The 26,108-nt window shown below is 39.7% G+C and overlaps 1 protein-coding gene across 3 annotated transcripts in view; it reads left to right on the top strand.

The window, feature by feature from the left end:
- The window catches only part of ptprfa (protein tyrosine phosphatase receptor type Fa), a 490,757-nt gene that overhangs the window by 312,725 nt on the left and 151,924 nt on the right, over positions 1 to 26,108 (top strand). For 2 of the 3 annotated variants that reach the window (XM_066666356.1, XM_066666355.1), the window contains exon 8: positions 20,221 to 20,409. In XM_066666356.1, the coding sequence (XP_066522453.1) occupies positions 20,221 to 20,409 (189 nt within the window). Of the gene's footprint in view, positions 1 to 20,220; positions 20,410 to 24,987; positions 25,006 to 26,108 lie in introns of all 3 variants that reach the window. The other variant, XM_066666354.1, reaches the window with a different exon arrangement.

Here is a 26,108-nt window from a genome sequence, read left to right as displayed (position 1 = left end):
CCACTGCCGTGCAAAGGCCTGGGATCAGTTTGGTCGGTGTATTTTGTTCGTGTGCTTGTATGTGATATATATATTTTTTATTTTATTTTATTTTTTATTTTTTTTAAAGCAGAAATGTTCTCTCAGCATTTCCCATAATACCATGGGGCACAATGAGTCTTGACACTCGATAAGCACATCCTACTGCTATTCATCCCACCCTCTGTCTGACTGTCTTTATTTTCAGTCACTGTCTCCTTTTCAGTGACTCTCTCTCTCTCTCTCTCTCTCTCTCTCTCTCTCTCTCTCTCTCTCTCTCTACATCTCCCCGGGAGAGACATACCTGATGACACATAGAACCTCACCCTGTTATGATCATGAACATTAGAGGAGTGTGAACTGAAGTTGTGTGCTTGTTATTTGTGCTAAGAAAGATGTGGTTGGAATAACACGGCAGATAAAACAGCATCCCACTCAGCAGATTAGGGTTTGAACCATGGACACACAGTTTCAGACATGGGAACGACTGACAAAACAGGCCTCATGGTCAGGAACTGACCAATAATGTATGAAATAGAGAGGAATAACCCTCCTTATTCATGCCACAGAAGAAAAACAAACTGTAATTTCGTTATTAATTACATGCAATTTTCAGTGTAACCCTGCCTCTGTGTAACATCTGTGTGATAAGCTTTTCTTGAAAAGTGAAAGTCCACACCCTCTAAAGCTGCACTACATGTATAAATATTATAAACCATGTTTATGTGTTTGTAGACACCTGCTCACGCATCATGTCTTCAGAACTGAATGGTATTAATTGAGACCCTCAGCAAGAATTCAAAAGCTTATAGAACAAGCAAAACAGAGAGGAGAGGAGCAACACAGAGAAGCAGAGCATCGAACTCCCCCACTGACCTACAGAAATACTTTCAGAACAGCTTCTTATACAGATTTTGATCTTTAATGAGGTGCTGGACCTCCCCGGGTTGTTGTCTTTGCTGTAGAACATGGTGAAACCAGTGTGTGCTTCTGTTGTGGTTGGTGCTGTACAGTGGTAACACCAATGGCTCACGTGTAATAGACCTGGATTCGATTCCAGGTTTGGGCAATCAGTCTGTGCTACACCAATAAGAGTCCTTGGGCAAGACTCCTAACACTGCATTGGCCAACCTGTAACACCAGTAACCTTGTATGTCACTCTGGATAAAAGCGTCTGCCAAAATGCCTGAAACGTAAATGTCACTTAGCTGCAGTGCTTAGAAGTAAAGTGATTCATCATTAGCTTCTACTCAAAGAATCCATTTCTTCTTCCTTTTCAAGTGACTTCCCACAATTTCAGTGTTTAGCTTCGCAGATTTGGGGTGAAGGTTCCACTACGTTACAAATTTGCATCCATTTATTTTGTCTGGAAAATATCTGACTTGGTGTAAATAGGACTTTAGACTTGATATTATTATTGTTCTTTCTGACACTAACCAGGGTGTCTGGTTTAGGAGGAGTACTGTTGGTTGTCTGTGTTGTCCTTGATGTAGAGAGTGTGTTTGTCTGCTGTATAACAGTGTAAATGTGTGTGTGTGTGGGAGTGTTTATGGTTTTAGTGATTCTGTGTCAGACGGATTTCAGATTTGGCGATCAACCATCAGTACGTGTTTTTTATCTTCTACAAAACAGGCCTCAATCTGAGACTGACACACACACACACACACACACACACACACACACAGTGCTGGGGTCTGACAAAGAAGTAATTAAAGCAGCAGGATTTATTCTTTAAATAATAATGTGTTTATCAAATGTTCTCTCCGCCCCCTCCCCATACCATCTTCCAATGACATTGAACAGTCTGAGTAATTGTGTGTGTGTGTGTCTGTGTTTTCACTTCATTATTTGGGCTTGTTTCTGGGCGTTCGCAATAATTTATATCAAAGAAACTTGAACTCTAATTCCACTTCTGCTGTATTTCTTCTCCTGAGATTTCCCAAAGCTTCAGAGCGAAAAACACCCAGAGCTTCTCCACTTTCTCTTTGAACTAATTGTGCACTTTTTAAACAAATAGAACAGATCTTCCACTATGTACTATTTTACACCAAAGATCTCTCCAAAGACTGCTCTGTGGGGCTCTTACAGTGGTTTCTAAATATCCTGCCCCTACTGAAAATAATGAAATAAAATGAGATGTCCTTGAACATCTAACACTAACCTAATCTCAGCACTGTGTATCATCCCTGTCCAAAGAAAAAATGCATCTCCAAAATAGTACATTTGGAGCATTTCTATTGGTCGATTCATTATGAAGGAATGCGAACATTGACAAAAATGGAGATAGATGATTTTCTTTGGACATAGTAGAATAGTAAAGTAGAATCCCTTAATTTTGGAAGTAAGGTTTGATGAGCAGCACTGGGTCAGTGGGGCAGATTCAGGCTTCAGGATCAAGCTCATGCAGTCCCAAAACACCACAAAATGTGAGATATTCCTTCAGGATTTCTGGGCCTTAAAAACATATAAACACACACACACACACTTACACACATGCATATTCACACACATACTGATAAGTCTTGAGCTTCACCTCCTTCACTGAGTGACAGATACAGAGACAGACCCCAGCAGGGGTCCTCCATCTGGGATCCACACCAAGACACACACACACACACACATATTCATGACAGAGTACTCTTTGTCATTTAGGTCGCTTCCCTTTGACTCTGGCTCTGCTATTCTCTTTGTATAAGTGCCCTCTAAAATTAATCTGTCAGTGCTCCACCCAGCAATACATTCTACTGCAGCAACCAATGTCAGTTGCGCAAGATTTACAGAATACTGACATAAAAAACCCATCCTATTAACACTATGTGAACTGTTGATGCTGCTCAGTGATTAATTTTGTATTTGTGTAGGTCATAGTGGTACAGGACCGCTGAAGTGTTTTTATTTATTCATTTATTAGTTAACGTTAAGTCATGGAGTCTAGTTAATATTAGCATTGTTTCAGATTCACTGTCATTTTCTGAGCATGCTTAATTATTCATTCATTCATTATCTGTAACCGCTTATCCAGTTCAGGGTCGTGGTGGGTCCAGAGCCTACCTGGAATCATTGGGCACCCTGGAGGGGGCGCCAGTCCTTCACAGGGCAACACAGACACACACACATTCACTCACACACTCACACCTACGGACACTTTTGAGTCGCCAATGCACCTACCAATGTGTGTTTATGGACTGTGGGAGGAAACCGGAGCACCCGGAGAAAACCCACGCAGACACGGGGAGAACACACCAACTCCTCATAGACAGTCACACGGAGCGGGAATCGAACCCACAACCTTCAGGTCCCTGCAGCTGTGTGACTGCGACACTACCTGCTGCGTCACCGTGCCGCCCTCATGCTTAATTATATTACAACTAATTTAAGTTACAAGTTACACACAGTGTCTTACAGATTAGATACATGTTTAATTAAACAAGCTTGTTCAACCTCAAAACAGTATCTGCAGGTATTTTGAGGTACAGCTTGGACAGGCCCATTACTGACACTCTTGATGAAGATGGAAGATGCCTTTGAAAGACCAATATAACATTCACTTATTTAAAGAATCAAAAAGGAAAAAACATTCTGGACTCTCTCTCTCTCTCTCTCTCTCTCTCTCTCTCAGTTCACTATATAACAGATGTGGTTTGTGGGCATCTGCTTATCCAGTATTTCTTTTGAGATCAAGGGTATTGATCCTTTGTTGTAGCAACAGCTTCTAATCATCTGAGAAGGCTTTAAACTAGATGTTGGATCATTTTCTTTGAGGATTAGCCACAAGAACATTAGTAACATCAAGTACCTCTTTTGGAACTTTGATTTTAAATGACAATATTTGCTTAAAGTAGCTTTACTCACTTATTTTAAGGGGCATCTCCCTTGTTTAATGCAAACAATGCGTAAGTAAATGAAAATGAACCATTCAACAACCGCGTTCGTTTTCCCACTTCTACGTTATGGAACAGTGCTCAGTTTCAGAGGCATGTCAAGTTATCTTTATAGGCGTCAGAGTGTAAGACACTAAACCCTGTGCTTATCGAGCTCGTGAGAATGCACTGTGAGATTCCTGTTACACACACACACACTTGCACCGGCGCAGTTTCGTGTCCGAGGCTGTGTGGGAAAATCCTGAGCTGTAAACGATAGCAGCCTGGAATCTGCAGAAGCACCTGTCAGATCAGAGTGGGTGGGGGGAGCTTAGAGGTGTGTGAGGAGTGTGCGAGGGGAGAAGGAGAGCTGCCTTAATGCAATAGTACTGCAAAAAACCAAATGTACACTTTTCCCCCTCTGCTTACCCCACGACATGTTTGGGATCTGAATTTTGCTTCTCGAGCTGGGGACTGGAGCTGCGAGGCTAACATAGCTAACGTAGCTATCATGTCACATAAGCTGCCCTCAAGCTGTGTCACTTTAAGTCATCTCTAATAGTCTTGCTTGTGCGGTTCCTGACATTGTAGGACACTCTGCTGTCTGTTGACTGTTAGCGGTCTTTTTTAGCCATGCTAATGTATAACCTTGGTCATATGTACATTAGCTGCATAGCTCCGTGCAGAACTAAGCATAAGATGAGTCCTGGGTTGGAAATGTTTAGATTAGATTTAACATGAAGGTATTGCCTTAAAAGAACACTAGGTATTATTTTTACCTTAAAATCACAGTTTCACAACCATTGTGATGCTCCATTGCGAATCACTGTATGCAAAATTTTAAGTTGCCCCAGTCTATGTACACTGTGCATCCATCTGACAGAAAACACACTCACATCCGACAGTCATACTGTCATACAAGGCATACTTTTTCATCTTTAAACATTCATTCTTGAAAATATTATTGGGACAACAGCAGATCAACTGAATTTTTATTGAACTATTTGCCTGAGAATGGCACATGTTTTTGGCTGCGTTCACGGTGTCCACTCACAATTCAAACCCACCACTTGGCAGCACAGATTCAATGTGGCAAAAGATTCCAATGGGAAATACTGAATAAATTGAATTATAGGTCATTTTTAGATGCAGAAAGATAAGAGCAGAATATTCTGATATTGTTCTGTTTATATTCAGATAAAAATGTTTACAGACATTGCACTGGTTTGCTGACAGTTGATACTTTAATTTCAACAGTGAAATTAAAATTCCGTGATAGAAAGCATGTAATCTGTTGACTGAGTTTATGACATTTGATGAAAGATAATTATCTATTCATATGTTGTTGAAAATCAGTTGCTAAGCTGGTTGATTACATGTCGACTGACAGGTTATTGATAGTCTATAGATTTTTATGTTTGTTTATCGTTTGTATAGTATCTACAAGCTGACAATCCAAATAAAGTGTTAACAAATTACTTTGTGATACACAAAGTAGAACGGTATTATCATCCTGGATATGAAATTAAGTTTCTGAAAACAACACAACATTAAAATCTACAATTAATACGGAATATGATACAGTTATGTTCCATAACTAGAGGTACTGAATCCCTATCCTTGAGGATACCACCACAGTGACCACTGTTTTTCTCTAACAGTGTATGTGGAAAATGCAGATAAAACATCCATATAGTCACTTTTTTTTCCATCATCCCTCAAGGCTTAAATCAGTATTTGGAAAGTATCAAGGCAGTGGGCTATTAGACGTATTCCTCTGACTGCTGTGAATGAGCTTTTTGTTGTGTGTGAGGCAGAGTGTGTTAGCACCGCCGATCCTCCTCTCAGTGTGAATGTGTTTTGGCTGGTGGACGCGGTATAAGCTGGAGTGCCTCGTCCAATCAGTCCATCAAGCCAATTAAAAGTGTTGACTGGCACCAGAGGGGACGGACACTGGCCATTTTTGATGGCTCTGGATGTACTGTTAAATTGTTTGGAACGTGGAGTCGAAGAGTTTAGACCCATGGAGCGTGAGCCAATGTTCTCTCAGGCTGCTGTCAGGATCCCTCACATCCAGTTCAGCATTTATGTCTCTGTCTCTCAATTTCACACACACACACTGCTGGGTAGGACTGACATAATTCAGTCTCACAATTCATTTTCACACCACCAAATGATACTTTGTATTATCAAAGTTAATGAACCAATTAGGACTATCAACTTAAATGGCACATTATTAGCAGCACTTGTTTTTGCCTTTTTGTAAAGCCCTATAAGCAGTGGTCCAGTTACTTGTACAGTGTTTGTACACATGACTGTAGACCCCCATTTGCCCATGGCTGAAGTGCCCTTGAGCAAGACACCTGACCCCCAAACTGAGATGGCTGGCAGCCCCCGTTTGTGTGTTCACTACCAGTTTCCCTATGGGGATTAATAAAGGTGACACTTCTTCTATTTGATGTCTCTCTTTTTTTAGCATGTGAAGGACCCAAACCCTTACCAAACCAACAAGTAGCAAGCTAACAAAAGGAAAAGCCAATTGGCGAGCTAAACTTAATCTGACGGTCAACTGTCTGACAAACAGAGCTACAATCACAAAGAGGTTGTAAGCACTGACTGTGTATATGATGTAGACTTTGAGCCTGTTTACACCTGACAGTAACTTGATGCTTTTAGTGATTGGATTATTTTTGGATTTCACTTGTCTGCACGAAAGGCCAGGTGTAAACACCCCCAAGATTAACTGTCAGTGGGTTAAAATGTCAGTGAATGAATCCCTCATACCACATTTGGAGGTGGTCAGAAACAGGTTTCGTCAACCTTTAACACAAGTGTAAACAGAAACGCTTTTTTTTTCAGCGTCTGTACTGAGTTACGAAAGTGGAAACACGTCTGACAAGAGGAGGGACAATGCAGCTGTGTTTTTTTTTTTTCGCAGAAATCACAGCAGCTGCAAGACACAGCCTTTTCCTCTTGTGCTGGAGACAATACACGGATTGTTTTAAACTTTTATTCCCGAGGTTTGAGGGTGTATAATACACTGCTAACAGCAGGTGAGAAATGTTTACAGCTGATTAGAGGAAACAAAACAGAAATGTGGATTTTTAGATTCCGACATCATTTGAACACAGCAGTCGTCTTTCACACTTTGTGAAAATGACATGATGAATGGACCAATAGAAAGGCTCCAAAATGACTTCACTTTACCCCTACCCCTTGTTTTTGTGTGTTATCTTGCCTCTTGGAGCTGAGTTGTGAATGTTATGAAATGGGACAACACTGATGTCATCAGAACCCAAATGTTAAAAAAGAGCAGCGCTGTTGCTCTGTCAATTTGCAGCGATATCAGAGAAGTGCTTCTGGACTTGAACCTAGTTATATTTAGAGCACCATGCCTTTAGAAGCATCCTACAATCATGTAATATGAAATCTCCGTGATATGAAGCTGAATTCAGCTGCTTATTCTGTGGGTTACCAGTTCCACCTTAAATTCTGAGGTAACCACAAGCACTGGAATATAAGTGTTTCAATATTTAAGGTGGAACTGGAAATTCAGAGACATTGACGACCTACTACTAGCAATGTTTTATGTTTGTTATGAATGAAAGGGACATAATGCATTGAAACGACATTAAACTAAGTTAATACAGTAATTATCATACTTTTTAAAGGAGAAAATACGGACATTTGTGGCTTTCTGTGGTATACAGCCCACCCATCCTCCCTACCCCTCTTTTCTAACAAGAGTTGAGTCAGTCTACCCCAAGGCAAACCAGAGGGGGCTCAGAGTAATGGATAAGGGTTGAATTGGGATTCTCCAGTTGGCTTCCATTAAACTTAAGGACAGTTTTCCCTTGTCTTATAGTTGGTGTGCTCCGGTCAAAGTATATCAGGATACTATCTGGATACACAATGCATGTTAATGCCAGTTGTAAACAGGCCCTGTATGGCCAAATGTTCTTTCTCTATCTCTCTCCCTCCCTCTCCTTCTTTCCGTTTCCTTCTCCTTTCCATTTCCCTCTTCCCTCAACTCATTTCAGTTTTGTTAGGGGGGCTTTATCTTTATTACTCATAATGTCTTTATCGTCAACACTGTAAAGCATTGTTATAAAAAACAAAGGCACAAATAAAAACACAACTTTGCAGGCCTTAAAGGCTTTTCTGACTGACATTATTCAGTCGAGTCAATGTCATTATTATACACAGCCTGGCATAAACAGACTGACACCTAAGAGGGATGTATAGAACAGCATTGTATGGCTGTGTACATGTGTGAGATCAGGTGAGCCCCCCCCCCCCCCCCCAGCCCCTAGCCCCTCCTCACTCATGCTGTGTTTTGTAGCATGTTGCCATAGCAACAAGATTAGTCGGGCAGGGAGAGTAAAGCCCAGTGATTTCACAAATTCCTGCAAACGGTGGCCCCAGTGCCAGTCTCGTCTTACCAGAGGCTCCGTAATTCCCCCTGACAGATACGACCGAGGGTGGCTATTAGCTAATAACAGCGCAATACCATTTTCAGGCCTCGCGTGCCTTCAGCAGCCAGATTGGGTTACAGTGGGAAAAACGCAGACGTAGAGGCGCTTATGTCACGCACTTGAAGAATGCTAATAGTTACTTTTCTAATCCTGCTCTGCTGCGTCGCCATATACATCTCCTTCAACATTTCCTCTGAAATCACGGGTGTTAAAGGAACGCTACATATTATTTTTACCTTAAAATTACAGCTTGAAAAAATAATTAGGATGCTCCACTGACCTGTAATAGGGAAAACAAAGTATCTGTTGTTGCCCCTTTGGGCTCAGTAATGCAGAAACTGTACTATGTAACTATTGGCAGAGGGTAGGAAAACCACTCCCCTCCATTCCCCGCCTCCTTGATTTCAGAACAGCAATGTAATTGCACACTGCAAATGCAAATATTTTTTTTTCTTACTTCACTGTACTGAAATCAATGGGCAGAGTGAAGGAGCTTGGGAGATTTCCTACCCTCCTCCAAAAGTTACATAGTGCAGTTTCTGCCATGCTGAGCCCAGAGTAGCAATGACAGAGGCTCTGTTATTCCTATAACAGGTCAAAGAAGCATCATGATTATTTTAAAGCTGTAATTTTAAAGTTAAAAGACTACATAGAGTTGCTTTAAATGGGACGTATGAGAAAAATTACATTTATTTGGTGGTCTGTGTGTCTACCAACCTACAACCTGAAATGAAACAACCCAATTATGTTTTTGTGATGTGCATAAGTCATTAAACAGTGGGGAAAAAGTCTGATTTTGTGCTTCATCTTACCTTTATCACCTTTTTAAAGGATTATTTAAGTAGGCAAAAATATATATGCTGTGTCCAAACCGGCCCCTATTAACTATTCCCTATATTACTCACTATAGAGTATAGGGTACTGAGTTCAGGAGGAGGGTAGTGAACAATATCTGGCACTGTCTTATGCAGGTTTTTGCCAAACATAGTGTACTATATAGTGAATAGGGCACTGTTTTGGACACAGCAATACTGTAGGCCCATAAGCATTGTCAACAGAATTATGAACCCCTTAGAGAGTCATGTGTGAATTTAAGGGCACCATGCTCAATGCCAAGTGTAAGCTAGAGAAGCTAGGGGTATAAAATCCTTCAGCTTTAAGAATGTCTTAAGGACTAAACTGATTATTATTACTGCTGCAGTCAGTCAATTTCTTTCTTGTTCTTTCGCAATGTATCTTGGTTATTCATTCTCTAACATGCTCTCTCTCTCTCTCTCTCTCTCTCTCTCTCTCTCTCTCTCTCTCTCTCTCCCATTCAGTTAGTGATGTCCCTTTCTTTCTCTTTTTCTAATTCGATTATTGGCTACCTTTCTTTCATCTCTCCCGCGTCATCCCTTTTCCCCCTCTTGGTTGATCCCTCTGTCCTTCTCTCTCTCTCTCTCCCTCTCTCTCTCCCTCTCTCTCTCTCTCTCTCTCTCTCTCTCTCTCTCTCTCTCTCTCTCTCCCTCTCCCTCTCTCTTTTTCTCTCTCGCTCTCTCTTTCTCTCCCTCTCTCTCTCTCTCTCTCTCCCTCTCTCTCTCTCTCTCTCTCTCTCTCCTCTCTCTCTCTCTCTCTCTCTCTCTCCCTCTCTCTCTCTCTCTCTCTCCTTTACCTTGTCATTCACTTTTGTTCTCATGCCACCAATTTTGTTCCTACTTTTCCCCTCTCACTTTCTTATTTTTCTCTAACAGTGGTATGACATATTTTCTTCAGCCATCAGAATCAGCACGAGGGTGAAGCGTGTGTGTGTGTGGTGTGCATAATCCTCCAGAGAGAGTGACACTTCACTGCCTCACAGTGGCTGCACTGATGAACACACACACCCACCCACATGTGTGTGCGTGCGTGTGTGTGTGTGTGTGTTAGTTACAAACAGAAACCTGTCATCTGTTCCTCCACCCTGTCACCAGCTTGCTTTTTAACTTCCAGCAAACCTCCAGTGCCTTGTTTTATAACACTCCAAAAACCACGCAGCATGCTACATTTCAGCGCTGTCATAAAAAAAACCCTTCTGACTCCATTTCTTGTTTATTTGTTTGTTTATTTTCACCCCCTTTGGACACAGCAGCTCACACTGAACATTTTATGATGAATGGAACAACAGGGAAACTGAATGAGAGGTGTATTAAATAATGTAAACTGTATGACGCAAAAGTCAGGGTCCATCATCCTTTCAATCATTTATTTTGCTGTTAGAGCAGCCGTGTAGTCGTGCTCCATCCTCACTTTGAGACACTGAACAATCCTTAATGTATTCGGGATGTCGAAGTCTGGACTGTGATGAGGCTAGTGTAGTGTTTTATGAACACCAGCTCGACCTTCTCTGCAGTGTGCTTATGGTCATTATCTTCATATCTTAAATTGATTATTTTGTTTGTTTTTATCCAAAGGGTATAATGTGATCTATTCAAATGTATTTGGTCCTGTCAACGTTCGCAAATTTGAATTGAATAATTGATAATATGAACTTACCCCCAAGGTGTTGTGAGTTTAAGTCCCGCTCCGGGTGACTGTCTGTGAGGAGTGTGGTGTGTTCTCTCTGTGTCCGCATGGGTTTCCTCCGGGTGCTCCGGTTTCCTCCCACAGTCCAAAACACACGTTGGTAGGTGGATTGGCGCCTCGAAGTGTCCATAGGTGTGAGTGAATGTGTGAAGGACTGGTGCCCCCTCCAGTGTGTGATCCCGACCTTGTGCCCAGTGATTCCGGGTAGGCTCCTGTCTCATCGCAACCCTGAACTGGATAAGCGGTTACAGACAATGAATGAATGTTGTTGTACATCCCCAGATATGGTTTGAAGAAGCTTTCATAGCCTCAGCAGGGTACACACTGCTCCCTGTCATTTTCAGACATTCAAAATATCAAACGTAGACTTGGCTCTGTAATAAATCTTAGTCAACAGAACAGAGGAACAGTTTCAGGGCTCTTGAAAGGTTTGAGAATTTAATTTTCTCAGTTATAGCTATTTGGCATCTACACATCCTTTCAGATCCACTACATTAACTTGTCATCTGACGTTAGAAGGCATCTGTTGACTTTCTTCAGTCCTAAGGAAAGAGCTTGATTTGCTTTGATCTCTCCCATTCTTGGGGAGCCCCATTTTTTCTATATATTTATAATTAATTATTATTATTTATTTATACATTTTTTTTGCTTCTGAGGCTAGTTTAATTCATATTTACAGCACTGAACTGAACTCAAAGTGGAGGGAGGCGGGTGTTACAGGCTCCTATTACAGGTCAGTGGGGGATCACAATTATTTTGAAGCTGTAATTTTAAGGTAAAAAATACATAACATGGTGTTCCTTTAAATGACTTTATTTTGGAACCTTGCATTTTCCCCTGTTTCTTTGTGGCTTCTTCCTTTATTTCTGTGAAAAGTTTGATATGAAACCACCCTTGAGAATAATGTTTTTATTGCTGTTTGAACGGGAAAGTATTTGAATGAAGGTTGGTCTCTGAAGGCTGACTTTTGCAGAAGAATGTATTTTTTAATAAACATATTTCAATAGCACTGGCTGAACTCGAAGTATGTAACATGTAATTGTATTTCATTAATTCATTTTCTATAACTGCTTCATCCTGTTCAAGGTCAGCCTTCCTTGCCTTCCTTGTCTATCACAGAGCACACATTCACTCACACACTCACACCTATGGACACGTTTGCAGTCAGTGCACCTACCAGCATGTGTTTTTTTTAGAGTGTGGAAGGAAATTGGAGCACCTGGAGGAAACCCACACAGACACAGGGAGAACACCACAAACTCCTCACAGACAGTGATGTCACAGACAGTGATGTCACAGACAGCATGTTTCAGCAAACCACCCCAGGATACTTTTCAAACTCTGACATTTAGAACATAGCACTAATTTGAAGACGTTGTGATAGGAGCATTTTCACTTTCTCTGATAAACGTGTCGTTAGGATAAAGGTATATAAGTTTTATTTTATTTTATTTTTTTTTGATCAGGAAAATATATACTAAATAAAGAATCTATTGTCCGCAGAGAGCAGAAGCTGGCATGTGTCCAGCGCCCACACACACACACACACACACACACACACACACACTGATAAATGATTCATCCTCTCCAGCAGTGTTCATATTACACCTTTACACCCCGAGTCCGCTTTTATCTAGAGTAAATGGTTATAAGAAATAGCAGCAGACACCCATCTTGTTGAGTCCTTCTCTGAGTACTGAGTGTACTCTGACTTCCCACTGCTGAGAACTGAATAGCCACAGCTCTGCTGGTGGACTAACAGTGTCCAGTAATGCTCTGGTAATTCTTCATTCTGTCATGTATTCACTTATTTATTGTACCACTGTTATCAGATGAGTCAGAGAGCCTGCTTCAGTTCCTTTCTTTTTGGCCGTTACAAGGCTCCCATCGTGTCCGTTAAGTTTGTACAACAAAACAAAATGTCTTCTTACATTGTGCATTGACACAGAATAGAAGCTGTACATTCTTGTTCATTTCTTTTTGTGTATTACAGTCTGTCTGAATGACTATATTCATTCATTGTCTGTAAGCGCTTATCCTGAATACACACTGGAGGTGATGTATGAGAGTGTGTCGCCCTGTGAAGGACTGGCGCCCCCTCCAGGGTGTGTTCCTGCCTTGCGCTTAGTGATTCCGGGTACGCTCCGGCCCCACCGCAACCATTACAGACAATGAATGAATGAATGGATGAGGTTCTAGATATCGATTCTAGAACCTTGATATCATAACAATAGAGGAACCCTTTTTTGTGCCGTGTACGTATACACTTTTCTAAAAGTGGCTAAATAGAACCGTGTATAGCACGTTCCCCATCAATCTCAAGAACCCTTTCATGATGCAATGAACCCTTTAATGAACCCATGCAAGATGTTCTTCAAGTGTTCCATTTCCTTTCTGAAAGAAACTTTGAAGAACCATCATGTTTAAGTCTATAGTTAAGAATAATAAAACATTTTTGCTCAAATTACTCGTTAAATAAAATGCCAGTTAACGCCATTGCCCCACACATGGGCACTAAAGCTATCACCATGGCAACCTGTTAGTTTACAGCCATGTCCTGTCGCCTGTTCCACTATTTCATCGGTGCTGTGTAAACGCATCTTAGGATTCGTTGCCTAGTGTGTTTATTTCCACCGCGATGTTAATGTAAATCCCAACAGATTTTGGCGCTTCAAGTCTCTGCTCCTGGCGCTGCCTCTGATCAGCAGCTCTCGAGTCTGTGATGGTGTTGATGGTGCATTCCCACTGAGCTCCATTACCCAGACTGTGTGTGTCCTCCTCTCTGCTCTGAAACCTCACAGTATGTCCCTCTGACCTCACCCTGACCTTTCTACCAACCGCACACACAGCGGCCTTCAGCAGCAGCAGCAGGTAAACAACACAAAAACCAGCAGAACAACAAAACCAGGCTCAACTCTGGGGAGAGAGTCAGGTGTTCCTCAGTGATAGAGAGAGAGATAGAGAGAGAGAGAGAGAGAGAGAGAGAGAGAGAGAGAGAGAGAGAGAGAGAGAGAGAATTAAATAAGCTCTCCAGGGAGTTCCTCAGGCTTCATTTGCGCTGCTCTCTGTGGGATCCTCTCCCCTTTCCTTAAGCTCTTTATTGAGGGTTTCCCAAACTTCTCACCCCCACTGTTACCTGTCTCTCACAAAAGAGACAATGCTCGCTATGAGAAAGAAAAAAGGCAAGAGTCTAGTTTCACACTTACACCGCCTCATTACCGTTATTCACAGAAGAACGTCTCGAAAAAATCCTGTTACTCAAATCGCTGCCATTACATCACAGCAGTAAAATGAGGGCAGAGGTGAAGCCCCTGTCAGCGTAGTTTAAAACTAATTTGATTGCCAAAAGAAAAAATCATTCCTGTACAATGTGTACAAAATGTAGTTCACCCTTTGTGAATGCAGAGTTTCATTTGTAATGCTTGTGTGTATATTGATCTTATATTTGGATCTGTCTGATTTAACTGATTAAAGAGACAACCTAAACGTGCTGTAATTAATTGTGTTTAAGACAATGAATGAATGAATGAATGAATGAATGAATGAATGAATGGATCTCTGGATTTGTTGAGTATCAGTTTCAGGGAGACCTCATGGCTCAGATATGGAAACAGGAACTGTGTGTGTGGGTTTGGGGGTGTGTCTATTATTATTAATTAGCCTTAAACAATTAACCAATTAAACTTCTATGTGCATTAACATGTGTTCAATTAATTTTGCTAGCACTACTTATTTTATGCTTACTTTACAACTCTGATTTACTGTCAACTGACTTTATTTTTAATGTCTTATCATGCACATTCTGTCTTATATTGATTACTTTTTCCATGAAAAAAAATGAACTGCTACTTGTACTGGGTATGACTGTGTTCGTCTAAGTTTTATTTGAGTTTAAATGTTTAAAGCAACACTGTAGTATTTTTTTTTTTTTACTTTAAAATGACAGCAAAATCATTTTGATTCTACATTGACCAGTAATAGGACGAACAGAGCCACTGTTGTTGGTGCTCTGGGCTCAGCATTGCAGAACATGCACTATGTATCTTTTGAAGAATGGTAGGAAACCACACCTCCCTATTACTGAGGACAGTACTTTTTGAAACAATGTGATTTTTAGTAGATTTCATAAGTCTGTATAATAACTGGCTGATGTTAAATTTTGTAAGATCATGATTTATTTATTCTGTTTACATTTTAAATAGTTAATAGACTTAAAGGAGCAGGCTGATAGATCAACTTAAGATCTCACTTTTCATTTGCACCCAACCATTTTATCATATATTTAAATGAACAAATTGTGTGTTTATATATATATATATATATATATATATATTCATTCATTATCTGTAACCCTTATCCAGTTCAGGGTCCTTCACAGGGCAACACACACACACTCACACATTCACTCACACACTCACTCCTACGGACACTTTTGAGTCTCCGTTTCCTCTGGGTGCTCTGGTTTCCTCCCTCAGTCCAAAAATACAAAGTTAACAATGTTTTTGACTTCTCCTGTGAAGTTACCGTTTTGGAGATACATTGAGGACAGTGACAGTTTGCTATTTTTGATAGCAAGAAACTAATTACTTCCAGGATAAACAGTTTTAATCAGTCTTCAAGCCTTCCTGAGACGGAAATTGTGTTTATTTCAGAAACTGATGAAATCTTTGACTGGCAGCTCTGAGCCCAAGTGATCTGACATGGAGCAGGCTCTTAGCTAATCGATAAGCTAAACTCATTAGTGTCCTTGTGCACTTTATAGCAAGCAAAGTTTGGCATTCATTAGTGTTTATGGTGTTTGGTTTCCCAGTTGAATGCTTAATGGCAAAATGCAGTGTCCATATCTAGTGCTTTTAGAACGTCGCTCCTGCTCAGTTGATTTTTCCCACACCATCAGCTGGCAGGCAGACACACACACACAGTTTGTTATGCTGTACTTGTGAGTACCTCCACTGAAATAATGATTACATCTAAATGCGAGATTTGTAAGGATACATAAATGCACTAATACAATTAACAAACAGACCACATCAATATAGTCACACTAAGAAAATGAATCAGTAACAAAAAATATGATACTACACTAAGCATATACATTTATTTAAATTGTATTATTAGAGTGTTGAAAATAAGAAGACTAGTGCATGCCGTATGTTTTATGTATAGTTTATTCATTCATTCATTCATTATCTGTAACCGCTTATCCAGTTCAGGGTCGCGGTGGGTCCAGAGCCTACCTGAAATCATTGGGCACAAGGCAGGAATACACCATGGAGGGGGCGCCAGTCCATCACAGGGCAACACAGACACACACACATTCACTCACACATTCACTCACACACTCACACCTACGGACACTTTTGAGTCACCAATCCACCCGCAACGTGTGTTTTTGGACTGTGGGAGGAAACCGGAGCACCCGGAGGAAACCCACGCCGACACAGGGAGAACACACCAACTCCTCACAGACAGTCACCCGGAGCGGGACTCGAACCCACAACCTCCAGGTCCCTGGAGCTGTGTGACTGCGACACTACCTGCTGCGCCACCGTGCCGCCCATGTATAGTTTAATATAATTCAAATTACATCATGATAGTACAGTGGAGATGTTCCAAATTAACATAATTGTTGTACACATTTTTTATAATGGATGATTCAGTATCGAGTCTAGCTGTTCCTGCAGCAAAGGGAACAAATACCTGTTAATACCCTTCACTGAAGAAGTAGTGTTGTATGAGCAGGTGTCCTCAGAAATGGATTTGTATTCTAGTTTAATAATATGATGTAAACCTTTAGTCGTAATAGGAGTCCACATCCACAAACATTTCTAATACTGGTATTTTATTCCATCCCCTAGTCGTTTCCCCATTCCTTTTAAAAAATTGGCCAGAGTGTTTTGGATCTGAAGGTTGTCTCTCTTGTGGCTTGCTCCGAAGTGCAAAGAGGTGATTGCAATTCTGAATCTAAATGTTTCGAGCCTTTGGGCCCTCATTCAGCACTGCTGCTATTTGACTGCACTTTGGTCCTTTATATGTTCTGACAGCAGCAGGTTAGACATTTGTTGAAGGTCTGGAGTGTGGTTAATGTAATTTTTGCATCGGAAGAATGTCTATGGTGGAGATGCAAAGAAAGAGTGCACTTCTAAAGTGCAGTGTGAGGGTACGCACTCGTGAAGTTCAGTTTTAGCCTTAGATTTAATTTCATGTGACATTATGTCAGTGTGCAGCAGCAGTAGAATAGCTATAGCTATTATTTATGATTTGACTCCTTTACAGCTTGAGGGTTAAATATTTTTGAACATTTTTTCAGCATGTAAAATATTTATTTATTTATTTTTTTATGTAATATAAAGAACATAAGGAAGCACCCATATAAAAGATGGTGATCCAAGGGCAAGATCTGTTAGCAAAGACATTTATTTTTTTATTTTTTTTCTCTGAAAAAAATGTGCGTATATGCTCACACACACACACACACACATCTGCATTACGACTGTATTATGCAATATGATTACGAAAACCAAGGGCTTCTAATCAGAGTGGCATGCCTTTGAAAATATGCATATAGGCATTAGAACTAGATTTCTGAAGGGTGCTTTTTTGATACATTGCATAATAGCTGTGCCTCTTTGTTTGAAAATAATCATTTTTGTGCAAAACAAAAGCCAGCGTTTGACTTGTTGATGTGTAGAAACACTTTTACTTGTTCTACAAAGCAAGGAACGATAAACTCAGAGATGTTCAGAAAGTTATCACTATTTATCTTTACTGTGCATGTCAGCTTCAGGTCAGAGTGAGGGTGATTATCAGAAGGAATGAAACAAGCACAACTTGGTGTTGTCGTTAGAAGTTATCTTGGTAATGAATTTAAAGCTAATGTTGTAATGTGTATATAAGTTTTAACAGTGTGATTTTGCTGGTTGCTACTACCTCTATATAGTTTTTATAGTTTAGGGGTTTCTTTAGTTGAGACAACGATGCTCCAAGTTAAAATATGATTTCAAATGGAGATAGGTTTTCTTTTTTTAACATGAAATTGTAAACCAGGGCCCACAGCATTCCCTTGTGAATCTGTCCCCGAATGTGAGTGTGTGAGAAGGTAGTGCCCCTTGTGGAGTAATACCTAACAGTAAGTGAGTGAGTCAGTGGCCAGTTCCATGAAAAATCTATGACCTTTTCTAATCTTACAACTGATTTCTCAGTAGCACTTTACAGCTTGGGGAAGTATGAAAGTCATTAAATGAATAATAGTAATATATAGTATATACAAAAAACGTACCTGTGAGTTTCCTACTTTTTACTGAATGATACATTAGTAATTACACGTACAGTGAAGCACTTTTATTAAATGATGTGGTATTAGTGTGAAATTGTTTTCCTGTCTTATTTCTTGGTACACTGTCAGAGAAATTTGTCACTCTGGTGGTACCTTTTGGGCACATATTTGTACCTTTATATATATATATATATATATATATATATGACAGTTCTATAATGAAAGATTACAAACGTTTATCTCTCCTTACAGAGAATAAAATGTAATGGAACAGCACTGAACTGTTAAACACAGTTGTACCTTTAAAGGTATATTTACATAGTTTGTACATTTAGTGACCAAAATTGTACCTCTGCCATACCTTTTTTTCTGAGAGTGTAATGTCTTATGATAATATCAGTTCTTCAGAATAATACGGTGATTACCGAAGTGTGTGGTTGGTGTAGTGGGTAAAACTACAGCCTCTTACTCCTACTCAGGTAGCCACTGATTAGATAAATACAATTTAACACCAAATTAAAAAATGTAACAGTGCATTAACAATTGAGAAAGTAGTGAATGAGTTTCAGTGAGCAGTAATACGACATCATTGCAGCAGAACTACTTCTTTCAGGGTTTATAACCTTAATGTTACAGAACATGCCGCTTGTAAACTGATTTTTGATTAATTGGTAAATACACGTTGTTACTATAATATTACCGTATTATTACGTACTTATTACCCCCTTATTACCCTCTGTTTCATTGCGCCTGCTGGTACAATTCATATGTTTCTGGAGACCTTGATAAACTGAGTGTTGATTGAGGCACAGCCTGGACTCTGGCAGCAGAGATAGAGTTAAACTCTACAGGATGTTAGATTTCTGGGATCAGACTTGGAGAGGCTTGATGATCCAGGCCTATGCCTGAGAAACCTTTTTTTAGGAACTGAGCCTTCAGATTTACCATGCTTCTCTCTCTCTCTCTCTCTCTGTCTCTCTCTCTCTCTCTCTCTCTCTCTCTCACTTACACACACACACACACACATACACACATCCATGACCAGAAACACCCAGCATGGATTAGACATGCCTCAGCCTCGGACATATTTACATTCCTGCAGGATTTCACACCCTTAACTCCACTCCACCTCTCTTCATCACTCTCACGCCTCTCTACTCCACTCTCACACCGCCCTCACACAGGCCCAGGCCTGGATCATCTGGATCATCCCTGCAACTCAAACCTCATCCACAAAACACCCTGCAGAGTTCTGTAGAGTCACTGTTCTCAGTAATCTAAAAAGCCTTTTTTTGGTGTGAATTTGTAGCCAGTCGTGTGCCACTTAAACTAATGTGTGGTAGAGTAATCATGTCATTGCCACAGATGTGATGATAATGATTCTCCATCAAAATATCACTAGTAATACATATTTCATGATCCTGCTGTGTAGGGATGCAGAGTTAAAGTCGTAGTATTTCAAGCATTAATTTGAAAGTTGGATTACCAGACTCCAGATTCCTACAGTACGCACTTTATTCCCTGTGAAACAGAAAGAGTGTTGTTTAGGGCTACGATGAAGTTTTCTAATAACATTCCAATAACAGGGAACTGTGGATTTCTCTATTGGGTTCTCTGTTCTTTATAACGTTTATAACATTTTCTTTCACAAGGCCAGAATGGGTTCTGTGATTTCACTTGGGAAAATAAAGTGTGATTAAGCTTTAGAATCTGATTCTTTTGCAGATTCAATATCAGTGCATTTCAGCGAGAAGCACCTCGCACACACTCTAGTGTAAATCACAATATAGATGCGCAAGAGGAACGAGAGGCCCTCTAGCAATTCACAGTGATTTTAAATTCTCAAATTATTATGAATTTATCCTTGAATTTTATTTTTTTAACAACTGGCCCTAAAACCATTGTAAATATATATATATATATTACGTTGAATTCTATTATTACAATGGGGCCCTTAGTAACTCCACTTCTTTTGTCCATACTGTTGTCCAAACTCTAGTGTTTGGAGTTTCTAACATTGTGTGTTGTTTATGTGTGTCCTTCTTTGCAGAGGACCAAATCCCTCATGGCTTTCCCATCATAGACATGGGCCCTCAGCTGAAGGTAGTTGAGAGGACGCGTACAGCCACCATGCTCTGCGCAGCCAGTGGAAATCCTGACCCAGAAATCTCATGGTTTAAGGACTTCCTGCCTGTAGACATCAATGGCAGCAATGGCAGGATCAAGCAGCTTCGTTCAGGTAAATAGGCCCACACCAAGCTGACATGCACTCCCACAAAGACACTGTTATTTGGTCACAGTTTAACTGTACATTTTTAGTCAAAAAGCATGCACAGTTTGCCGTTTTTTGCAACCATTTAGTACCGACATATATTCAGCTTTATGAAGTATTTAACGTACCCTATAGGTTTGTTTGTTTCATTATTTTTATTGCAGGATGCCAAGAGGTTTGTTAAATTCCATTGTCCACATTATAATGAGCACCCATGGGTTGAAGTAGATGCCCATGGCTGAGCAGCTAACACTTAATGGACCATCTAGACCAGCCACATTACTTGTAAATGTCCAGAGTATAAGACTGACTCTCAGCAAAAGCGGTGTGATTCCAAAATCATGTCAGATAACAAGAAGAATACTTGCATACACATTTTTAATGTGACCTCTACATAACACAGGGGTCAGAAATAGCACCCCTCCATGACTCTTTCTGACCTGCGTACTCTTATTGTATGCAATAAAGATCAGTGCCAGATTAACTTTTATTAGTCTGCTGCAATCACAAGCCTCCTGTGATTTTATATGGGTCATTTTTCGCTGATAGCGCTTGAAACAGTCAAATATTTTGTGTGGATTCCAGACCTTCATTCCAAACCACAGGTGGAGGAAATATTTTACTACTATTGAAATTTGCTGAAAAGTTATGGTTCAATCTTGTCAATTTTTGACTTATTTTTGACCATTTTAGTCTGTCAACACTGATTAAATATTGGAAACATTTATAATAATATAATTACTTTGTAATAGATATGTAACTATATTTAATAACAAAACCAAATGCTATAAACTCTGTTGACATCTAAGGATTGAGAAGAATTGGCTCCTGTAGTGAGGTACATACAGTTTCATTAACCTGAGGCCTAGGGAAGTTAAAGACAAGCTCAAATGAAGCAGAACAAAGAAGAAAGTTTCAACTCAGTGGCCTTGTTGTTAGACTTTTACAGGGCAAACATAGGCAGACTGTTGTTAATGACCATGACCCCACGGGCTGAAACACAGGGCTAAGCATTAACCACGACTTAGCGACTTATTTTGACCGGCTTCATCAGCCCTTGTCACCAGAGAAATCCAGCCAAGTGAAATTGATGAACAAGTTCCTGTTTACTCAGTCCATCCCAGGGCCACAGGACATTTATGTAATTTATTTGTTTTGATCAACTCCATTATTTGATCCCAAGATTAGAATTGCTCTCAAATTATAAGCCTGTGGTGAGAGGCTTTTTCTATCAAGAAATGCTAATCAGTTTTCTTTCTGGCTTAGATTCAGCAGCCTTCTCCTTTCTTTTATAAATATAAATATAAATATATAATAATAGTTATAATTCAGCATCCTTTGTGTCTAATGGAGCCTTATCGTGGCTGAAACATGTCTCTGTCTAACAGTAATTACCAGACTAGTGATTCCTCCCTAGCAGTCGATCAACAATCTGTTTACAATGCAGAAAGCGTGACAGGGCAAGAGGAGAGGGAGGAGGAGAATGAGAGAGAGAGAGATAGAGATAGAAAAAATGAAGACAGCTTTCAGAGCAGATGCTCTCCAGTCTGCCCTTCTCGCAAGGCAAATGTGCTAAATAGCTAGATAGATTGATTTATTGATTCATTAAATATATATCATTAAATAAATAAATGAATGAATACATCATGCTTTGAAAATCAGCAAATCATATGAGTGGAGTGTCCAAACTTTTGCATGTGAGATTTTGTGTTCTATACACAAAAAAGGGCATCTTCTGTTCAGCCGATTAGCACAGAGTGACAAAATCACAGAACAAGAAATACAGCAAGGTTTAGAGAAAACTGTATTGTTATAATCCGATGTCTCACAACCTGTGAGTGTAGATGGAAAAGGGAAAGCAGGCTGGTGTTCCTCCTCCTGTGGCCATGGTGAAAACATGGTAAATCTCTGCTATTTTTCACCATGACCGTGTGCTACACTGTAGACTCGGCCTATAAAGCTCAGCCTAAAGCCTCAGTGTGCATTTAAAGCCCTTGGCAAACTGCTGATGCCTTTAACCCTTTAAGCCACACAGTTTCCAGCGGCTTCCCCAGCGTCTCTGAACCCCTCCCTCGAAATCTGAACTCCTGTTTTCACACCTCAGAGTGGTTGGATTATCATCCAGATCTCAGGCATCTGCATAATAACCAACACACTTCTCAAATGATGACCAAACTACCACACCATCAACAGCTTAGTATTAAGAATAATAGAATGAACTAGCTAAGAATTAAAATAAATAAATAAATACAAAATTAAAAAATATATGTCGTGTGTCCATGTACAGCAGGCCAAAGTTTAAACAGGAGCATGACCTTTTGGAAAAAAAAAAACTGAGAAAAATAAATAAATAAATAAAGAGAAGAAATACAGTGTGTTTTGAGTGAGGAAATATTACTTGAAAGGTGTGAAGAAGATACTTTCACATAGTGTATGGCAATGATTTGCATTGACATGGATTAAACTAGCTGAAAGTATGTGTATCTTAATTATAACACAATAATAAGCCAGAGGAACAAACATTCCCTAGCATTGATGATCTAATGTCAATGTAAATCTATACAGTATTGTGTAATCAACAGCCTAAATGACCATTATGTCCAAGCTATATCCCAGTCAACCCAATACACTCTATGATGCTGAGCTCGGAGACACATGACAAAGAAGTTTGCAATGTACCTGAGGATAACTTTTTGACTACGAACACTATTTTGGGGAGAACTAGCTCCTTGCCTTTGAGGTTGGAATAATAGATTTTGAGCTGAAGAACCAAGAAAGCACAAAAGTAAAAAGCGTGTAGATTGCAAACTGGATTTAAATAAAAGTATTAAATGTCTAATATCATTAAATGGGAAGTAAATAATATATAAATAACTAATACAATGCAACACTTCATTAATCCTAATCCTTGCAGAATTATACATATTAACCAAATTGACCAAAAATGTTAAGTTAAATTGTCAACGTCTACAGCTCAACTGCTTGCTTCTGTGCTATTGGCCTGTAGTGTAACTCACAGTAAAGCGAACTGTGATAGAAAACGGCATAAAGACTGGGCTGCATGAACTGAACAGCCGATAAGGAAGGTTTGCTTTCTTTGTATTGCGTCAGATTTGTGTGGTTTATGCAGCGCAGAGCTGTGGTAGGATTTAAAAGGCCACAGTTGAGCTGGGAGTGAGAATATGGTTCACACTAAAAATAACCAGAGATCAGCACTGAGTCACTTACAGAAGAAACAGCAAACTGAGAAGAACTGCACTTACAGCAGCCTATATATGCAGTCATATACAGCTTATAATACACACAGAGTGGTGAACAGCTTATAACCAATGCAAATGCAATCAAACCTAATCATAAGCTGCTTTTAAAGCAAACATAATAACCTACAGGTTATAACACACACGTAATTATATACAATTTATGATATACAGCTTTAAATAACTTGCAGCATACAACATACAACTTATAATACATACATATACAATCATACGCAGATAGTAATGCATATGCTACTCTGAGAGAGATGTTTACATGCACACACTCATTTTATTTGACCACTGGAGCTCATATTAAATTTACGCTGCAGTAATATTTTAATGTATAGCGGCTGAGAAGTGTATAACAGGTCAACGTTTTACAAAACATAATTTACAAAAACAATATACATAAACAATATATTTATAAAAGAAAAGTTAAAAAAAAGGGAAATTTTACAAGATTTTTTAGAAGTCCACTAAATAAATGTTTAAACGAATTTAAAAAGGGCAAATCAGACAGAAGGTGTAGGCACAATACACAGCACACAAGAGGTGCTTGTTGCCGATCTTAGCACCAATCAAACTGCTTTCCGGGGATGAAGTGGATTCAACTAGTGGTGAAAATGATATAGCACCATATATTTCTCCATTTTGTGGAAGGTATTTAAGGACATGGTAGGAGTGGCCTTCACTTGGAGTCTATACACCAATGCATTCTATTTTCTGTATTTCCTATCTGCTATTTTAAGAACATCAAAGAATTTCCACAATAAAGCCAGAAGCATACCAATGGGCTAAAATCACTTCTACAAAATGTACACAACATTGTTGAACATTACCATCCACTTTATCCCCACAAAGCAGTTTGATTACCCAAAAGGCCAGCAACGAGCACTTCCTGTGTATTGTGCCTACACTCCATTTGTACATTTGTCAAAGATATATTTTCCCTGTAAATTGGTTTTTATTTTTGTTATTTTGTTTTGAAAATGTTCATTTGTTCTGCCTTTCTCTGCCTTAGTAATAATGCTATCAACCAAACAGCCAGTCAGATTCCATATGTATTCCTTTATGGATTTCTGTTCAAATGGGGAGACCACAAAGGACAAAAGAAAAAAAAATCTTTTCTCGCTTGTTTCTCTCTTTTTCTTTCTTTGTTTTACCTTCTCTCTCTCTCTCTCTCTCTCTCTCTCTCTCTCTCTCACTCTCTCTCTACTTTCCTATCTCTATTTCACCTCTGTACTAATGCTTCTTTTTAATCTTATTTGCATTCAAATTACCTCACCAGGTGGTACACCAATCAGAGGTAAGAATGCTGAAAACAGAAAGTGTCCAAATGCCTCATCATCCCTCAACCAACTCTCAACCAGATCTCTCCATCGTTCTTTGTCTCTCTTTGTTTCTCTCTCTCTCTCTCTCTCTCTCTCTCTCTCTCTCTCTCTCTCTCTCTCTCTCTTTTGCTCTCTCTCTCTCTCTCTCTCTCTCCCTCTCTCTGTCTTGTATTTTGTCTTCTCTGTGCATGAACCTTTGTTCATCTGCCTCATTTATCCACTTCAAAAAGCACGGTTATATAAGGACAGATTAAAAACAACAACAACAAAACAAGATGTACCAACAAAAGTGTTTTTAATAATGAAACTACAGAAGGAGTCAGTCACTGCTCATGGGTTAGAGGTTTGTATCTGAGATAACAAAGAAACAAAGAAATGGCTCTTTGTTTCTGCTTCCTTTAGGATCAGAATGGGTATAGATCATGTATTTAGGACTTAATTGCCTCTGATTAGTGGTTGTGTTCCAACAAAGTGATTGACAGTTTGGCTTGAGAACTCCTGAGAGCCAGGAATAGGGACGAGGGGCAGAGAGAAGAAAGAAAGCGGTAGAGGGGAAGAAAGAAACAGGTAGAAACAGCAAAAGAAATGAGAGTCAGGTAAAGAGAAACACAGACAAAGAAAGACTGAATTTGAAAGTAAGAGAGAAATAGGGAAGGGTGGTAAAATGAGAACGAAAATAAGGAGAGATTGGGAGGAAAGAGAGAAGTCTGACAGAAAAATAAAGGAAGAGACAGATATAAAAAGGGAGAGAGCAACAGAGAGAAAAAGTATGGGGCAGAGTGAGAGAGCAAAAGAGAAAAATGGTGTGTGTTTGTGTGTGTGTGAGAGAAAAAGAGAGAGAGAAAGCAGAAGTAGCTTACCTCTCGCGTGTGTGTGTGTGTGTGTGTGTGTGTGTTTTATGAAGACAGTAAGCTATTGTTTAGTGATAATCTACTCCACTTTCTTTCCAAGATGTGTCCTCATATTCCCATAGTTCTCTGACTGCACTTGAGTTCTGGTGAGATTTTTTTTGGGAGCACACCTCCTGCTGCATTTCCGGAGTTTCAGGAGCACTTCTGAAATACAGCTCTGTAACTTC

Source organism: Hoplias malabaricus, chromosome 3 (genome assembly GCF_029633855.1).
Source record: "Hoplias malabaricus isolate fHopMal1 chromosome 3, fHopMal1.hap1, whole genome shotgun sequence".
NCBI classification, from domain to species: Eukaryota; Metazoa; Chordata; class Actinopteri; order Characiformes; family Erythrinidae; genus Hoplias; species Hoplias malabaricus.
The sequence above is the reverse complement of the archived record's forward strand: the minus strand, read 5'-3'. Positions and strand labels throughout refer to the sequence as shown.